General features: G+C 39.1%; 3 protein-coding genes and 1 pseudogene across 3 annotated transcripts; 2 read left to right on the forward strand and 2 right to left on the reverse strand.

The window, feature by feature from the left end:
* The first annotated feature begins 1,086 nt into the window (after positions 1-1,086).
* On the forward strand, positions 1,087-2,504 carry LOC106439813 (36.4 kDa proline-rich protein). Its single transcript, XM_013881335.3, has one exon. The coding sequence runs from the start codon at positions 1,152-1,154 to the stop codon at positions 2,292-2,294; it is 1,143 nt and encodes a 380-aa protein (XP_013736789.2). The 5' UTR covers positions 1,087-1,151; the 3' UTR covers positions 2,295-2,504.
* A 7,871-nt stretch (positions 2,505-10,375) lies between these two features.
* Positions 10,376-12,992, reverse strand: LOC106442410 (annotated as a pseudogene).
* Positions 12,993-14,103: 1,111 nt separating this feature from the next.
* LOC106439814 (proteasome subunit alpha type-4-A) lies at positions 14,104-15,378 on the forward strand. The gene is given in 3 exon segments (XM_013881336.3): positions 14,104-14,222; positions 14,471-14,743; positions 14,746-15,378. Coding segments are annotated over 2 exon segments (693 nt in total). The 5' UTR covers positions 14,104-14,222; positions 14,471-14,496; the 3' UTR covers positions 15,192-15,378.
* A 380-nt stretch (positions 15,379-15,758) lies between these two features.
* LOC106439815 (BTB/POZ domain-containing protein At3g22104) lies at positions 15,759-18,925 on the reverse strand. Its single transcript, XM_013881337.3, has 3 exons — positions 18,272-18,925; positions 16,396-17,487; positions 15,759-16,322 (listed from the first exon to the last, which is right to left on the reverse strand). Exons 1-3 carry the CDS (start codon positions 18,332-18,334, stop codon positions 15,969-15,971), a joined length of 1,509 nt encoding a protein of 502 aa, XP_013736791.1. The 5' UTR covers positions 18,335-18,925; the 3' UTR covers positions 15,759-15,968.
* Between the last annotated feature and the right edge of the window lie 217 nt (positions 18,926-19,142).

Below are 19,142 nucleotides of genomic sequence, written 5' to 3' on the forward strand. Positions count from 1 at the left end.
AAATCATTGGAGATCGTACTATCGTTATTCGTTACTGATTCTTTAGCAAAAATAAACATATAAGAAATGATTATGCGAGTTTATGTTGCTGAGTGCTACAGTGATAGTTTTGTTTTTCTAATTAAGCATTTTCATGTTTTTGTTTTTCTAAACATTTTCATGTTGTTTGTTTTTCTATACATTTCCATGTTACGGTATATATAGGCTGAGCATGTCCAAGCTATTCAAAATTAACCGAATCGTGGAACAGATCCAGTAACTAGCTAATTCATAGTTCTATTAAAATTGAGGTTAACAAAGGTATATTCAACCAGCGTAGCTGGCCCAGATGGTCTTGTGGGGAAATAAAAAACCCTAATACGGAACACGCGGGTTCGATGCGCTGGCCAGACAATTGGGGTATCTAATTCCCTATAGTACCAAATGGTCCGCCTCGCGCCGAGGGGTTGGCCCCTGGAGATGGAAGTCCCTCCAGGTTAAACAAAAAAAAAAAAAAAAAAAAAAAAAGGTATATTCGTATATAAAAGAAAAAAAAAACAAATAAATGAATAGTAACAAAACTAGAGAGAGAACAGAAAGGAATATAGATTTTGCCGAAACTTTTCTAAGGGCAGTGTCTGAGTATTTTTTTGGTAATCATGTTAAATCAGTGTCTGAGTTCTTCAAACCTTCTCAGACTTGTCGTTTGTAATTAATCATTATCTGGCCGATTAAAAATGATTAATGTATTTGATTTCGTGTTTTCCGAATGCTTTCACACTAACCAATTACATTTTCACAAAATTTACAAATAGGTTCGTAGAGCATGCAGCCATGTGATGAGCACAAAAGTGAAAAATTCTTTAGCAGTTTACTTATATCAACGTAAATAGCGAATGTTATTCCTAAATTTCCCTGAAAAGATAAGAATCTACGACTACAAAGATACGCCAATTTAGGAAAGTATGACAAACCCTTTTATTTTCGTTTTGGAACTAAGTGACCTTATACCTGCTTAATAAAATCTAATATTCCAATCATCTAATCACAGTTTGGTGCTTACACTATTAAAAATAAACAAATATCGGCGAATACTTTTTCTATAAAAGGTGCACACTATCATATACCTACTTACTAAGTCGTTTACACAACCCAAACCCTCATTCTAAGAGATGGGGTCTCACACACAAAACCTCTCTTTTCTTATCCTCCTTCTCCTAGGCTTCCTTGCTGTCTCATTCGCTTGCGAATGTAGCCCTCCTAAACCATCACCGAGTCCTCACAAACCGCCTAAACATCCCGTCAAACCGCCTAAACCACCAGCAGCCAAACCACCAAAACCACCGGCAGTAAAACCTCCTAAACCCCCCACCAAACCTCCCACCCTTAAACCACACCCCCACCCTAAACCTCCCACTAAACCCCCCACCGTTAGACCACACCCACACCCTAAGCCCCCTACCAAACCTCATCCCATCCCAAAACCGCCCACCGTTAAACCACCACCCTCCACCCCCAAACCGCCCACAAAACCACCCACCGTTAAACCGCCTCCATCCACCCCTAAGCCGCCCACCAAACCACCCACCGTCAAACCACCACCCTCCACCCCAAAACCGCCCACCAAGCCACCCACCGTCAAACCACCTCCGTCCACCCCTAAACCACCTACCCACAAGCCACCAATAGTGTGCCCACCGCCAACACCAACACCAACCCCACCTGTTGTAACGCCACCAACACCACCAACACCAACTCCACCAGTCGTTACGCCACCAACACCAGCTCCACCTGTTGTAACGCCACCAACACCAACACCACCGGTCGTAACGCCACCGACACCAACCCCTCCTGTCGTAACACCACCAACACCACCGGTCGTAACGCCACCGACACCAACCCCTCCTGTCGTAACACCACCAACACCACCGGTCATAACGCCACCGACACCAACCCCTCCTGTCGTAATACCTCCAACACCACCGGTCGTAACGCCACCGACACCAACCCCTCCTGTCGTAACACCACCAACACCAACTCCACCTAAGCCAGAAACATGCCCAATCGACACGTTGAAGCTAGGCGCTTGTGTAGACGTTCTTGGAGGTTTGATTCACATCGGGCTTGGTGGAAGTAGCGCCAAGAAAGAGTGTTGTCCGGTTTTGGGAGGCTTAGTTGACTTAGACGCAGCTGTTTGTCTATGTACCACCATTAAAGCCAAACTTCTCAACCTCGACCTTATTATCCCCATTGCTCTTGAGCTTCTTATCGACTGTGGAAAGACTCCGCCACCTGGCTTCAAATGTCCCTCTTAATGAATGAAGTGTCTCTCTATCGTGTTTTTCTTTCTTTCTTTCAAGAATTTGTTAGTTTGATAATCTCTTGGGTGAGGTTAATTTGCGTGTGTGGGACCTTTAATCACTTGTTTTGTTGTACAATAAAAGGCTATGTAAAACGGTATAATTATCTTTCAACAAAAACAAGTTTATATCTCAATAAAAGGCTATGTAAAAGGTTTCAGTATCTTTAACCGTAGGACCGCGAAAATCCTGATTGAAAAGCACGAAACAGAAATCGATATAAACGGTAAGATGAAGATACAAAATATTTAAGAAATCGTTTAGGAAATAGATGAATTCACGTAGTCGAGATTTGATATATTTCCTTAACTCAATAAATCGCCCGTATTGTGTGACAGTTTGAATGCAGTCTATGATCCGTCTATGACGGTTCCCAAACCCAACTCGCGGATCATCTCCTCTAGATCCGTCTCGAGCCGAAGTCTCCGTATAGGGTGCGATGGTAACCTTCAGCCACTCATTGTAGAATAGGCTGTCAAAGTCGTCCCACGCATCTTTGATTTCGCGGTGGGTATGCATTTGATGTCCTTGACGGCAGCGTGAGGGTCGGCATAATGCTCAAAGGTCCCAAGGGGTTCTCCTTCATTTTCCCTCGACCAAGGATCTCGGTCGGTTTCCGGAGGTGGTGGTGGTGCGCTGGAACTGCTAGGACGATCAAAATGTCTCTTGGTTCTCCTCTCTTTGTCGGTCATCTGCAAACAAAGACCACAAGAGGAAATTGCAAAATTAGCGAGGAGGAAGAAACGATGATCGATATCGATCGATACATGAGTGTCGACATCGATCGTCAGCTTGAGTGAACCATTGACCGACATGGATATCGTGTTGTCGATCGACGGTTCATTGCGAAACCTGTAAAAATTCAACCTTTGCAATTTGATTCCATATAACACAATGGTTACACAATTCAGTATATATCTCGTTTCCCATTGATCTAACAGTCCTAATATTGTTAGATTGAGCCACAATTCAGAGTTTTAGTTCATCTCAAGTATCCACCTAGAAAGCTTTAAAGTTTGAAAATTTTGAAGTCATACCTTGTAGATCGGTTGATTGAGTGAACTAAATAGATAGAGAAGTGATAATCAAGTGGATTAGGCTCAAGAACTGCTAAAACGGATGAGAATGATATCACTCAAATTACCCTAAGGAGTGACTTTACTCTCTCAAATAAGAGATTCAGTTGTAGTACTTAGGGATCGAATCCACAGAGAGCTAGGACACACAAAAGATCTAATAGTTATATCATTAAGCTAGGCTAATAGGTTTAAAGCAGTAAATATAGATAGCAAAGCAGTAAATAAAGCAGTAAACAAGTTGAACAAGACAATTGTTCAGCTTGGCAGAGAGTTGTTTGATGGAAGGATGGTTTGCTAGATCTAGGATTTCTATTCAGGAAATCAGGATTATAATGATATAGAGACTTAAGCAAGATATTATAGAACTCAATGATTAGAATAACCGATCATCTCTCGATTTCTAGATTATCTATTACTACATCCAAGACCTTCAACTCTCGATGTCAAATCTTAGAAAGCGTCGATCGATGTCTCTATAAGAGCATCGACCGATACGCCTTTCGTCGTGTCGATCGATATCTCATTAGGAGAATCGATCGACACGCTTCTTGTAAGCGTTTAGCGTGGGTTGATTAAATGTTCACTAGGATTTCTAGATCAACTCTCGTTTGTTTCTATCAATCCTAGCTCAAAGAAGTCAAGTCAGATAAAACCCCAAGCTTTCGCTTGTGCTTAATAAATCTATGATCAAGTTCAAGTTAATTACTCAAGAACAAGCAATAAGAACATACTCAATGATGAATATCACAACTTAGCAATTCCATATTTGGGGCTAATCTCACATAACCTAAATAAACCCTAAATCTAAAAGGTGGATCTATTCAGACATGAAGTTTGTCACAAAAATCATAGATGAATAGATATAAATCTGCAATAGATATAAAACCAAAACCAATGGAGTTCTAGGAGGAGTCTGAAGGAGTTCTTCCCTTATCTCCTAACCTAAAACAAGAATTAAAGAAAGCTTAGATAGCGAAGCCGTCAACAATGGCTTATAAATAACATAAATAGGGTTTCTGGTCGTCTAAGAGTATTCTGGTAATTTGAGGTTGCTTATGGGCTTCAGCGGTCACAAAATATGCTCAGCACATATTCTGGCATCACTGTCGATCGACACCAATGCTGTTTCATCGATCGTCAGTCCTTCATCTCCTCGACAGCTTCCTCTCGCGAGGCAGACTGACCACGCTTCAGTAAAACGGACATAACCTCTACTACAGGATGATGATTGACCTAAACCCGGCGGCATTGGAAAGATAACTCAAAGATATATCTTTTTTATAAATATGGGCTCAATCTAATGGTGGGAAGGTCTCCATCCATAGCTAAATATCTGACGTGTCTGTGCAGTTCTGCACCTCAAAAGACTCCAAAATCACCATATTTCTCCAGAACGTACCTGAACCTGTAAATACTCTAAAAAGACTCCAAAAAATAATAATTATATCTTAAAAAACTTATATACAATGGCTGAAAGTGGGTAAAATCCATGGTATATCAGAGAAACAAGAGAGAAATCGATGGGTGAATGTTTCAGAGAGTTTTCGCAATTTAGGATGAAATCAATGAAGTGTCGATTTAAATAGGTCCGCGACTCAACAGCGACTATCGATCGACGTAGAGAGTGCAATGTCGATCGATGTTGGATTTTTAAAGTGCAAAGTTATTTTAGTTAGTTAGTTAGTTAGTTTTTTTATTCTTTTTTATTTGAAAAAGATCCAAATTCTAAAAGTCTAATTTTCTAAATAAGTTAGTGGGTTGCCTCCCACTCAGTGCTTATTTCAAGTCGTAAGCTTGACTTTCAAATGGAACTAATCGGCGATTGGAGGATCCAATCGTAGAATTTGACTGTCTGGGATAATTGCTTATGTCTATTAATGTTTTGCTCTATGTCCATTCACTGTGAATTCATTTCCTTCTTTTCTTACTAAAGTAATGCCTCCGTGAGGTCATACTTCTTTGACCGTATAGGGGCCTGTCCATCGGGAACGAAGTTTTCCAGGAAAAAGTGTCAGACGGGAGTTGTACAAGAGCACTTGGTCGTTCGGTTTGAAATGTCTGGAGATGATTTTCTTGTCATGGTAGGCCTTCGCCTTTTCCTTGTATATCTTTGAATTCTAATACGCAAGATGTCTAATCTCATCTAACTCGTTAAGTTGAATCAATCTCCTCTCAGCAGCTGGCTTGATGTCGAAGTTAATTAGTTCTACTGCCCAAGCTGCTTTGTGTTCTAGTTCAACCGGTAAATGACAAGCTTTTCCGTAAAGTAAATGGAACGCTGTTGTCCCTAAAAGTGTTTTAAAAGCTTTTCTGTAGGCCCATATTGTGTTGTCCAACTTTTTTGACCAGTCTTTTCTTGTGGTCCCTAAAATCTTCTCTAGGATTTCTTTTATCTGGCTATTTGAAACTTTTACTTGTCCGCTCATTTGAGGATGATAGAGGGTGGCAAGTCGGTGGTGAAATCCATGCTTTTTGAGCAAATTTTCAAACATTCTATTAATGAAATGGGAATCACCATCACTTATCACCACTCTAGGGACACCAAATCTCGGAAAAATGATGCTTTTAAATTTTTTAATGATAACTTCTACCTCATTCGTTGGGGAAGCCACCGCTTCAACCCATTTGGACACATAGTCAACATCAACCAAGATGTATCTATTTACATATGAAGAGGGAAAATGGCGCATCAAATCAATTCCCCAGCAATCAAAAACTTCTACTTCGAGGATAAAATTATGTTTATTTCGTGTCTTTTGCTGATTTTTCCTCTTCGTTGGCATCTATCACATCTAACTATGTGTGCATGAGTGTCGCGAAATATGGTTAGTCACCAAAAACCTGCTTGCAGAATTTTTGATACCATCTTGAAGGTGGAGAAATGTCCAGCATAATCAGATCCATGGCAATGAAATAGGATATCTGGAATTTCACTTTTTACGGCATAGCATCTGTAGATTCCATCTGAACAATGTTTGTAGAGATATAGTTCATCTTAGTAGTATCGTCGAACTTCTCTCAGAAATTTATTCTTTGTATATCCTTTGAAAGTTTCCGGTTCTACGTCAGCAGCTAGATAGTTTACTATATCAGCATACCAGGGTCTATTTGTGATATTTCCATTTATTGCGTGCACATCCTGACTTAACTTTCTATTTTTTGTAGGGTTCGATTTAGATTTAAGTTGGCTGCAAGCGACATTGACTTCCAAGCCGATAAGAATCTTATTGGGGAATGAGTCGTGATGTCGGTTATCAGTATCGTCGATCGATAATCCAGGAATGGTGTCGCTCGACGATTCATGCGTGATAACGGTCGACATTCCCTCAGTGGTATCAATCGACATCGTTTCAGACGTAAGACATATGTTACCGATGAATGAAGAGTCCATTTGATATATGTTCTCCTTTGGTTGGAAGTCATCAATGGGACATCATTCTCGACTCTTATTCGGGAGAGGTGATCAGCAACTCCATTGTCAACTCCTCTTTTATCTTTTATTTCTATATCAAATTCTTGGAGTAACAAGATCCATCGCAGAAGTCTTGGCTTTGCGTCTTTCTTCTGCATTAAATATTTCAATGCGGCGTGGTCCGTGCGAACAACAACTTTTGAACTGACCAAGTATTGTCTAAACTTCTCGAACGCGAAGACAATGGCGAGTAATTCTTTTTCCGTTGTTGTATAGTTTCGTTGCACGTCATCGAGAGTGCAACTGGCGTAATAAACATCGTGTAGCTTGTTATCCTTCTTCTGACCTAAAACAGCCCCGACTGCAAAATCACTCGCGTCACACATTATCTCAAATGGGAGGCTCCAGTCCGGAGCTTGCACGATAGGGGCGGATATCAAGGCAGTTTTAATCTCCTCAAAAGCTTTTAAGCATTCTGGTGTGAAATCAAATTTCACTTCTTTGCAAAACAGAGCAGTGAGAGGTCTAGCGATTTTACTAAAATCCTTAATAAATCTCCGGTATAATCTAGCATGTCCGAGAAAACTCCTCATGTCTTTTACAGTCGTGGGTGCAAGTAAACCGGTCATAACTTTTATTTTGGCACGATCTATCTCTATTCCGGCTGCTGATACCTTGTGCCCAAGGACAATTCCGTCATTAACCATGAAGTGGCATTTTTCCCAGTTTAGGACAAGGTTCTTTTTTTCACATATAGCCAACACTTTACACAAGTTGTCTAGGCAGTTTTTAAAAATTAGATCTGTGAACTGAAAAATCACCCATAAAGACTTCCATAAAATCTTCGTTCATATCTGTGAAGATTGACATCATGCACCTTTAAAAGGTAGCAGGAGCATTACATAGACCGAATGGCATCCTTCGGTAAGAGAAGGTGCCATAAGGGCATGTGAATGTCATCTTTTCTTGGTCATCAGGATGTATAAGAATTTGGGGAAAATCCGGAATACCCGTCGAGAAAGCAATAGTATTGGTGATTAGCCAGCCTTTCTAACATCTGATCTATGAATGGGAGTGGGAAGTGATCTTTCCTAGTGGCTGCATTCAGCTTTCTGTAATCAATGCACATCCGATGTCCAGTCACTGTTCGCGTAGGAATAAGCTCATTCTTATCATTTTTCACCACCGTGATACCTCCTTTCTTTGGTACAACATGCACAGAGCTCACCCAATTACTGTCCGAGATAGGGTAGATGATTCCTTCATCGAGGAGTTTGATGATTTCTTTCTTTACTACTTCTTTCAAATTTAGGTTTAACCTCCTTTGAAGTTCAATCGATAATTTGGAACCATCTTCTATATGGATATGGTGCATGCACAAATCGGGGGAGATACCGGGAATATCATCCACAGAATAACCAATAGCTTTCTTGTATTTGCGAAGTTTTTTTATTAATAACGCAAGTTCCCCATTACTAAGTTTAGTGTTAACAATAACGAGATACGGTTTGTCGTAAAGGAAAGCATATTTCACCCAGCTGGTGGTTTTTTCAGCTCAACTTTTGGTGCTTTCTCCGAGCTCCTATTGTCTAGCGCGAGCGGCCGTCGATCGACAGTGCCTTGCAAATATCGATCGACATCTATTTCTCTGCTGTTGTGTTATGCCGTATCGACATTCATGACCTCGTCACGTGTGTCTAGTAATCAAGCATATTCATCAACTTTGCTATTAGTGCTGAGTATGTCGTATACGAAGGTAGTAAGTGCTTTTTCTAAATGGTCATCTGAACATATGTCAGCGAAAGATCTTTCAGCTAGCCCAGGAACATGATCGACGAAAAAGGTTTGATTATCTATTAAAGGGCGTTTGATCATATTTTCCAAGTCGAAGGTCATCGGAAGGAAACCGGCGTTCAAACATATGCGGCCTTCCTTAACATCAATTATCGCACCATCAGTAGCTAGGAATGGTCTTCCTAAAATAAGGGGGTCCTTAGATTCGTGCTTGTATTCCAACACTACAAAATCTGTAGGTATATGACATCTGTTTATCATGATAGGTACATCTTCAAGAATTCCTACAAGTATTCTAACAGATATATCAGCAAGAACTAAAGTGATCCTCGTAGGTTGGAATCTTGTGAAACCGAGAGATATCGCGACAAAGTGCGGCATAAGGTTTATGCTGGAGCCTAGATCGCAAAGAGATAGAGAAAATCGTTTATTGTGAATAGTGCAATCTAAAACGAAATTCCCAGGATCTGATTCTTTGGTTGGGGTTCCTCCTTGGATCATAGCACTAACTTCCTCTGAGATCATCTTGACACTCCGCTCTGATATTGGTGAACTTTGTGACACCATGTCTTTAACATATTTTTTTTATAGAGGGGTAAACTTTTGTACTGTCACTGAGTGGCATTTCAATAACTACTTTGTCAAAGTCCTTCTTGCAAATAACTTTATATATCTTGCGCTTTGTTTTTACTTGATGGGAGGGAAGGGAGGTAAAGTTCTATACACTCTTTCCACCGTAGATCCAGAAGATGTGACGGGTCTCGGTGCGGTAGGTGCGGCATGTTGATCGACCAATCTCGTGTTTGTCAATTGACATTCTCCTCATCTTCTGATTCTTCTTCTCGGTCGTTGAGAACGGGTTGAGGTTTTTGAACTTCTTTGGTTTGGTCTGGCTTTCCCTTTTTAGGGGGAAGCTCCGAATCAGGTTCGAGGTCATCAAGCACTATTGGTTTACATCTACTCTTTCGGGCTCTCCCAATTTTCAGGGGTTCATCTATGGTGATACCCTCTTCTACATTCGTGTTGAGATTTTTACCACTCCTTAAGGTGACAGCCCCTACTTGGCGTCGAAGATTAGTGTCAGTTCGTCCTAGAAGAAGTCCTTCCCTCTTTATGGGTTTACGGGCCTTTGGTTTAAGAAATTGTAGGATGGGCCTCGAGTCGTGTCTTAGGTCCCTATGGGCCGTCTTCCGACTCGACACGTTTATTACGATTTCTTTCGATAAAGAACGAACTTTCCGCGGTTTTTAATCCGCAAAGTTTGATTGATGATTTAGAATAGCGGAAAACATAGATTGAGCTCGCTACGGTCTTTGGGAGATAACATTTGAAGGTTTTGACGAGAATGCATGGACTGATGTCGTATTGATGTTCGGAAGAGCCCGGCCGCTTCACAACGACCGAACCTCGGCTCGAGCCCGGTCGCTACGCGGGACGAGCGCTCGGTCGTTACGTAGCGACCGAGCTTTGGCTCGAGCTCGGTCGCTCCATAGCGACCGAGCGGAACGAGCACTCGGCTGCTACGTAGTGACCGGACAGCGTGTATGTGCGGTAGTTACGTAATGGCCGAGTTTGGTGTTGTCCATTCTGAGCTTTCAAGGATACTTCTTCGTAAAAACTTCGTATTGGTTATTCTTTACGAAAATCGTATTTTTCTTTTACTATTTTCTCGGAAATACGATTTCCGAGGATTTTTGGGTGTTAATTTCGTCGTGGCCGTTTTTGACCCCAACAGTTAGCCCCCCAGCCCGTTAGGACCATGCATCGTGTAGATAACACTTCAGTCGTAAATGGTTGTGGTGCATTAGACCCACTTGCCTCAGATTGATCATAGTCGGTCCAGTGTTGAGCATATATATCTCGTTCATCTTCAACAATCATATTATGCAATATTATATATGACCTCATTATAATAGCCAAATCGGAAATGTCCCACATGCGAGCTGGTTTGTGAATGCTTTTGAACCGAGCCTGCAAGACTCCGGATGCACGTTCGATGTCCTTCCGGCAAACCTCTTTAACTTGTGCAAGTAACTTGTCTGGTTCACTCTGAGAAAGCCTAATTGATTTGATGAAAGTAGTATAAGAAGGATAGATACCGTCAGCTAGATAATACGCCATATTATACGGACGTTAGTTCACGAAAAAGTTTACACTTGGAGTATTTCCTTGTATATCATCATCGAACACCTGTGAACGATCCAGAACATTTATATCATTTAATGTGACTGGACATCCAAAAAAGCATGCTAGATCCATAGATCACGGGATGCGACAGCTTCAAGAATAAAAGTGGTGATTCCCTTATCTTTCCGAGTAAATTGTCACTTCCACGCTGTAGGATAATTTTTCCATTCCATTGCATACAATCAATACTCCCAATCATCCCCGGAAACCCTTGTTTTTCACTAACATGCAAAATTCTCTGCATGTCATCTTGAGTTGGGGCTCTAAGATACACTTGCTCGTACAATTTTATGATATCTTTACAGAATCTACGCAAGCATTCCAAAGCTGTAGTACCTCTAATTTTGATGTATTCATCCACCGCGTCGGCTGCAACACCATATGCTAACATTCGCATGGCCGTGGTACATTTTGTTAATGGAAATATACCTTCTTTATTAGTTGCGCCAAATTGTTGAGTGAAATAGTCGTCATTGTTTGATAGGTCCCCAATGATCCGGAGAAAAACATGTTTTCGTATCCGTAATCGTCGACGAACATTGCATCGTCATATGTAGGTTGACTAGAAAAATAGTCATCAATCAGTCTTTGATTTGCAGCTACATGATCTCTCTTCAAGTATCTTGTCTTGCTATTAGATGGATAGTCTTGTTCTATTTTTTGTCGACATTCGCTAAAAGTGTTGAGGATATACCTTTCTTCAATTTTAAACTGACTTTTGTAAGCTTCGATATCAAAAACAAATTCTGATGGATCCATTGAGATTGTTTTAGTAAGTTGAGATTTATTTTATCGGTATATCAATGAAAGATTGAGTCCCCATTTATAGGAAAATGGAATCAACATTATTAAAGCATGGTGAGTGGTTTGAGGATAAGATTGATGAAAGTCATGGTGAGCGGTTGGATGATAAGATTGATGTAAGTCGCATACACTTGACAACATTATTAAAGAATGGTGAGTGGTTGGAGGATAAGATTGATGAAAGTCACGTACACTTGACGATATTATTAGTATGTTAAGTGGTTGGAAGATAGGATTCTCTTAAGAATAGCCAAAAGTCAAGGAGCACATTGACGAAAAATTTATGGACACTTGACAACATTATTAAAGCATATTGAGTGGTTGGAGGATAAGATTCTCCCAATAAAAACCGAAAGACACATATTACTTTATTAAAAGAGAACGTGACAAACAAACATTATTAAAACATAAAGTGAAATGATACAAACAAACATAAAGTAACATGATATTGACAGTCCACTTGTGAACACAATTTATTTCCAAATAATTCGTTTTGGAACAGCTTTTTGCTCTGATCATTGAGAGATGTTCCTTTTCATTCAGCTTCAACCACATATTTGTCTTCTTAGTCTAAGTCTTTTTTTTATCAACTGGTTTGCCTCTTCTTGTCTTTGTATTGCCTCCTTTCGCTTTTGGTTTGACTCCTCTTGCAACATGGCTCGTTTTTCCAAGCGTTCCAACTCTTGCGCCTTGATTTGTTTGTATTCAATAAAATCTTCATTGACCAATTCCAAAGCTGCACCTTTACCTTGCTTTTTAGTTTTTTTTTTAGTTCCATCTTTATCTATTGGACGAGCATTGGATCTTACAGAGTTGAAGTCACTAGCATCACTTTCGTGGGATCTATGAGATCCACTCCTTCCAGAGCCAGTATTTCCTCATACCTGGATACATAATGTGGTTGATCATGGACAACGACCCATTCTGACATTAAATTGAAGTGTCCATTCTTATCACCTGGATGTAGCTCTTGTGCTTTCGCCAATACATCATTCTCCGACTACCCGCTTTGTTGCATACGCTTAGTGTTATTGTAAGCAACGATCCATTTCCCCAATGTTTTGTTTACGTAGTTGAAATAATTTCTACAGGATATCAAATCACGTGGATGATCAAATGAGCAATGCTCATTACAATACTCAACAATCTTACCTCAATATTCGTCACCTTTTCGGCTTCTGCCAACAACACAGTATGTTCTATATTTAATCCACCTATTCAGTAACACCAAATTTTGCGCAGTCCTCCATTTGAGGCTTTTCCGGTGAGTAGAAGTTGAATCTTCTGTATTTGGAGTGACTTCGTAAAGACCGTTCATACTACCAAGAGTCATTTGTGTAGAAAATTTAGGAAATTCAGTTGCTCTAACATTTGTAACAATTTCATTACCATGTGGAGTAGAAGAATAAGAGAGTGTTTGAGATGAATATGACATCATCTATCCATCATTTGAAGGATAGTTTAGAACCGCTGATGGCATGAAGAAATTTGATCGATAACCATAATTTGGTAAAAGTTAGGGTTGGCTAGAAAACTGATTTTGAAATTGATAGTTATTGAGATTTGAATAGTTAAAATGATAATTAATAAAGTTTTATGTGTTAAAAGGGTTATTGTTGAAATCCATTTCACTTGAAAAAGAAGAAAAATATAAAAACAAGAGTTTGTTGTAGATTAATAAAAAAATTATAGTAGGAAGAGATGAGTTTTTTCTCTGTTCAAATCAAATAAAACAATTATCTATTTATAGAGAATGAAAAATGATGAATTTTGAAGTAAAAATAATATTTTTTAAGATAAAAGTTTCAGAGATAATTGATATCAAATAATTGAGAGAACAAAAAAAAACAAATCAAAAATTTAAGTGGCTAATAGTTTTGTGATACATGGCTTTTGTGGGGTCAATTTTTCTTTATATTCAAAGATTCAACATTGTTGAATTCTTTCAATGATTCAATTTCTTTTTCAATACACCATTGCATCTTTTTAACTATTAAATTAGAAAATTTAATAAACCATTGTAAATAGTATTATAATTAATATAAGAGCATCATCGGTGATAGATTTCTGAAATTGAGTTTCTCAGCATTACTTTACAAATATTTAAACATAAAACAGTTTTGTAATTTAATTAAAACAGTTAAAATTTTGATAGAATTAAAAGAAGAGACGTTTCTCTACTTATTTGTTGTCTCTTTTGTAGTTTTGTGTTTTATATTAATATTTATCTCTAAAAACTTGTCCAGAATTGAGCCACTGTGGGTGCTCTAAACCATGTGTTCCCTAAATAGTTTTAATTTTTTTAATGTACTAAATTATTTAAAGCTCTTTCGATATATGAAAGTTGAGTTATATAAAAAGAAAAGAATAAAAATGATGTCGAGAATAGAAACGGTCGGTAGTTGATTTGATCTTATATTGGGCTTAGTTTTATAATTTGGGCTTTCACTATATTCCATAGGTACATGTTTTGAAAAAAATAAAGGCCCGACACAGAAAGTTTGTTTAGTTTCCTTCTGTCATCTGTCTTCTCCAACAAGTTCACACACATCTTTGGTCTCGAGCAAATTCTCAGCGAAAAAGAGATCAAAATAAAAGTCCTTTGAGGTAAATTGTATCCATTCCATTCCATTTTTATATTCTCGATTGGTTTCGGAATCTGAGTATCCTCGTTTGTCGCAGTATTTTTGTACGAATTTCTATAGAATTAGATAAGCCCTAGCTAGGTTACGAATCTGGTTGATGTAATTATATCTTACATCAAGCGATTATTGTATACGAAGCGTCTTGGCTTGTGTTAGTGAAATTTTCACAATCTTGATTGATTTCGTTTTCTCGATCTCAATATTAATAAGTATTTGGCGAAGCTCTCTCTCAAAACATGTCTCGAAGATACGATAGCCGCACCACAATCTTCTCCCCAGAAGGCCGTCTCTACCAAGTCGAGTACGCAATGGAAGCCATCGGTAACGCAGGCTCCGCCATCGGCGAGAAGAAAGTCACCTCCAAGCTTCTCCAAACCTCCACCTACTCCGAGAAAATGTACAAGATCGACGACCACGTGGCCTGCGCCGTCGCCGGCATCATGTCCGACGCAAACATACTCATCAACACGGCTCGTGTCCAAGCCCACCTATGCCTGTTGAGCAGCTGGTTCAGTCTCTCTGCGACACGAAGCAAGGGTACACGCAGTTCGGTGGTCTTCGTCCCTTTGGAGTGTCCTTTCTCTTTGCGGGGTGGGATAAGAACCATGGGTTTCAACTGTATATGAGCGATCCGAGTGGGAACTATGGTGGTTGGAAAGCTGCAGCCGTTGGAGCTAACAACCAGGCGGCTCAGTCTCTTCTGAAACAAGACTACAAGGAGGATGCAACTAGAGAAGAGGCCGTCGAGCTCGCGTTGAAGGTTCTGAGCAAGACTATGGACAGCACGAGCTTGACATCTGAGAAGCTTGAGCTTGCTGAGGTGTTTCTGACTCCATCGGGGACTGTTAAGTACCATGTTCACTCTCCTGACTCGCTTACCAAGTTGTTGCTGAAGCATGGTGTGACTCAACCTGCTGCTGAATCATCCTGAGCTCAAAACTATCTACGAGTAGTCTCATCTCTATTATGTCTCCTCCATCTATCTTGTTAGTTCTCTGTTTTTAACCTCTCATGTTTAGTTTGATTGTTTAATTAACAATGGCGATGAATCTAGAATTTTATCTGAAATGTACTTTGTGTTACTACAATTTTATTTATTTTTCTAAAATCTTTCATTATGTAAGCAGAAACACAGAGATCTTTACGCATATGCATATAGATGTTCAAAGAATAAAGTTCTAGTTTTTTAATTCATATAAATATTTTGAGTGTATTCAATTCATTACTTGAATATGAAGCATTCTTCTTGTCGTGAAGAGTTGTACACGGCAACGGCAATGACTCTCTCTCCTCGGTCTCAACTGTTAAAATCCAGTTTTTATTTCGTCCAAAAGATCTGTTTTATCTCTTTTTCAGAATCTTGAAACTACAAAAGAGTGACGCTTAAGGAAGAACTATATACTCACAATTCTTGTTTCTTGTCTACATTCTTGGTATCTCTTTTCACAAGAAAACTTATAAAATTCAAGTTTTGTATCATCAAGAACATAAAGATCTCTTCATTAAAATGATCTTATATTAACTTTTTCTTACAACTTTTTGACCGCAAGCAAAAATAAAATAGAGAAAATACAGTAAAGTACTTTGAAAAAATAAGAAACATATTGTGATTACAATCCGACTTCTTATGATCCCTCTTTTATCACTCTATATATACAAATATTATTGTAGTAAAGCTAAACGCTACAGCTTCAGTTCTCAACACCAATCAAGAACAGAGCTTAGGAAGCGATCTGTTGCTTCCTCTGCTAGTGCTCTTGGTTCTCTTCTTGATAACTTCCATCTGAGTCTGCATCTTCAAACACGCTCTCTCCAACTCCATTACCCTCCACTGTATCCCTTCTATATGCTCTTTCAACTTCTCATTCTCTCCTGAAGTCTCAACCTTCTCCACTCGCAGTACGAGCTGCTTCCGCTCTTGTTGCTGCTCATCATCTAATGTCTCAATCTCCTGAAACTTTGTGTTACACGACATATGTGCTCTTGACTGCACTGAAAGCTTCTCGTAACTCAAAGCTCTTATCAAGTTGAGTCTTTCACCATTGGTTAATCCTGCATGTGCCTGAACAAGCGAAAGAAGTTTTGTAAGACTTTCTTTTACATTTTCAAGTTTAAGATGAATCTTGAAACGTTACCTCAAGGTACATGTCAATAGCACGGTAGATATCTTCATGAGACTCTCTTGCTGAGTCAGGAACGAGTGTGAGGAGAGACAGAAACTTTGAAGGTTTCAAGCAAGGATCAGGTGCCACTTCAGCTACGTACTGATCAATCAACGTCGCCACTTTCTTCATCTGTGATGATCCTCTTTTCCCTCCGTCAAGGAAAGCTTTTGCGAATCTAAGAACAAGATTCACATAGTACAAGTGACTAGACTTCGATGGAGATGGAACAAGGAGGTTGTCGAGTGTTGCTTGTTCCAGTTGCTGACCAATCATAACCTCAAGCTTGTTCATAACACTTTTGTCTATGTGTAACCCAAGAGCAAGCCTCAAAACACCGAAAAGACTCTTGTAAGGAACACAGCTTCGGTCCAACACGTAGAGAGTATCAACGGTCGTTTCAAGAATCTCTCTTTTCTCATTTGATGACGCTGAACAGAACTTGACCTTCTGGTAATAGAACAAGAACCTAGCGATGGTAACGTTATCGAACTTCCTCAACACCACCAGCTTCAAGAACGTTTTAACCAAGCCAGGACTCAGAACAAGAACCTCATCGAACCACCATGTTATCCTCGAAGAGCTGTTCTTGAAACTCTCTGTGCTTTTACTGTCACAAGAGAACCGAAACAAGCTGCTATCCGGTGAAGGCGAGCAAGCAGCGCTAGAGGGACTCGCTTCAATGGCTAAACACAGTTTCTCCACCAGCGCATCCATCAACTTAACGGCTAAAGACTCAGCCTCGGAGGATGTTTCAAGTTCTTGGCACTGTTTCAAACTAAGAAGAACCTCTGGCCATGCCCAGTACCGAATCTCCTCCATACACTTCTCAGTTTGTGCCAAGACTTTAGTGACTTCCATGAACTTAGCAGCACAATGCAAGAAGACTAGGTTTGAAGGCATCACAGTCCATTCACAGTTGTTGTAGCAGAACCTTGACAAAAGCTCGAAACTCTCAGCTCCACCAGGGAAGTCATTAAAGATCACCTTGAGGTTACCACTGGAAGAACAAGTAGACTTCCCAAGCAGTTTCTTCAATGTTCCAGAATACTTGCATATGATTTGCTGAAATCAAAAAGCCATTATGATTGCATTAAAAGGTTTAAACTTTAATGCCATGTTACCGTTTTTGTGAAGGAATAAAGGCAAAAACAATGATGAACACTTATTACAAAGACATAAAGGAAATTAAATATCTAACTACACAATGGTCTCTGTGTCACAGCTATAAGTGAGAACAAAAGGGAAGTGAATAGTGTCCAAGCAAATTGCAAAGGAGAGAGCAACTTCTTAACCTCTTCTTATTAAAGAGTTATCTTTCCTATTAATGGGCCAGATTTTGTTTGTTTGCAGAGAAAGTCAAAGGAAAGGCATAGAACAAAACATGCAATAAATGGTGATTGAGACATCTGCTTCATCACTCTTACAAGACACAATCAGTTACAGGTTCTGAATTAGTTATTGGTTTTAAGTTTTTAACAAGAAGAGAGAGTAAGCTTTTGTGCCCTCGTTTTAAGGTAATTTAGTGATAGAACAACATTAAATGCTGAATGTGGCAGAGTCACAGACCATACGTGAGCCGTAATATTATCATATAATCAAAAACAAATCACATAAAATATTTTTTTTTTGTTTTTTACAGTTTTCGATGCAGAAATTAGAACTCAAATTAACTTCATTTCTACGAAATTAACATTCAACGCACGAAAATAAATAGCTATGTAGAAATTTGGAATGACCCAGATAAGGAAAAGTGAAATTAAACATTGAGAAATGTTTAAAGTTTGGATTTTTCAGCATAAGTTTAATTGTGTAGAGAGTCTGTTATAGAGAGAGTAGGAGTTATTACCTTATTGAGAAAGATAGTTTCTTCTCCGTTGATGTCTACTTCAAGAACAGAGCAAGATTCCATAGCTAAAAAACAGAGAAAGAAAGTAAGGTAACACCCAAAAACAAGAACCCACCTAGATAACAAGATTCTCTCTCTCTCTCTCTCTCTCTCTCTCTCTCTCTCTCTCTCTCTCTCTTTCTCTCTCTCTCTCTGTTTCTTGATTTTTGCCCAAAAGGAAAAGAGAAAAAGAGATTGTGGTAAAAGAGAGGGAAGATGTGGATTTATGCTGAGAAGAGGAAGAAGACAAAGAGCAAAGAAGCAAAGAAACTTTTGTTGGTTTTCTGATTGTCAGATCTATAAGTAAAGACTTTCTCTTCTTTTATATCTGTCAAGTCAATTGGTGAAGCACCACCAACAAACTAGTGGTGGGTTTGGTTTTTTCGTATGTTCATGTAAGAGATGGAAATTTTAGAGAAAGATAAAGGGACCAAGCAACAAAGGCATGTCCAAACAAACGTCACTCTACTCTTTACTGTATATTGTGTGTGATATTAATATGCAAAGAAACAAATTAGAAGAGAGAGAGGGGAGAGCCTATTATCCGTGACATTCTTGCTAAAAAACAACTAAAAAGAGGTGATATTTTGTTACAATAATATAAAGTAGTTTTTCATGTAGTAGATATATTGTTACTTTGTTGGTAAGGACTATGACAACGCATTTACCCTTTTGATCAGCTGATCAATCAGTAATTAATCATTTATTTTCCAGGTAATTATGATTAGTATAAGCCAAATGGGTGAAGCTTTCTAGGCCATGTTCCTCTCTTTTTTCTCATCATGCTGCTTTGATTACCTCTCCAATTACGTTTACTAAATTATTTTGGATA

The sequence above is a fragment of the Brassica napus genome, chromosome C5 (genome assembly GCF_020379485.1).
Source record: "Brassica napus cultivar Da-Ae chromosome C5, Da-Ae, whole genome shotgun sequence".
NCBI lineage: Eukaryota > Viridiplantae > Streptophyta > Magnoliopsida > Brassicales > Brassicaceae > Brassica > Brassica napus.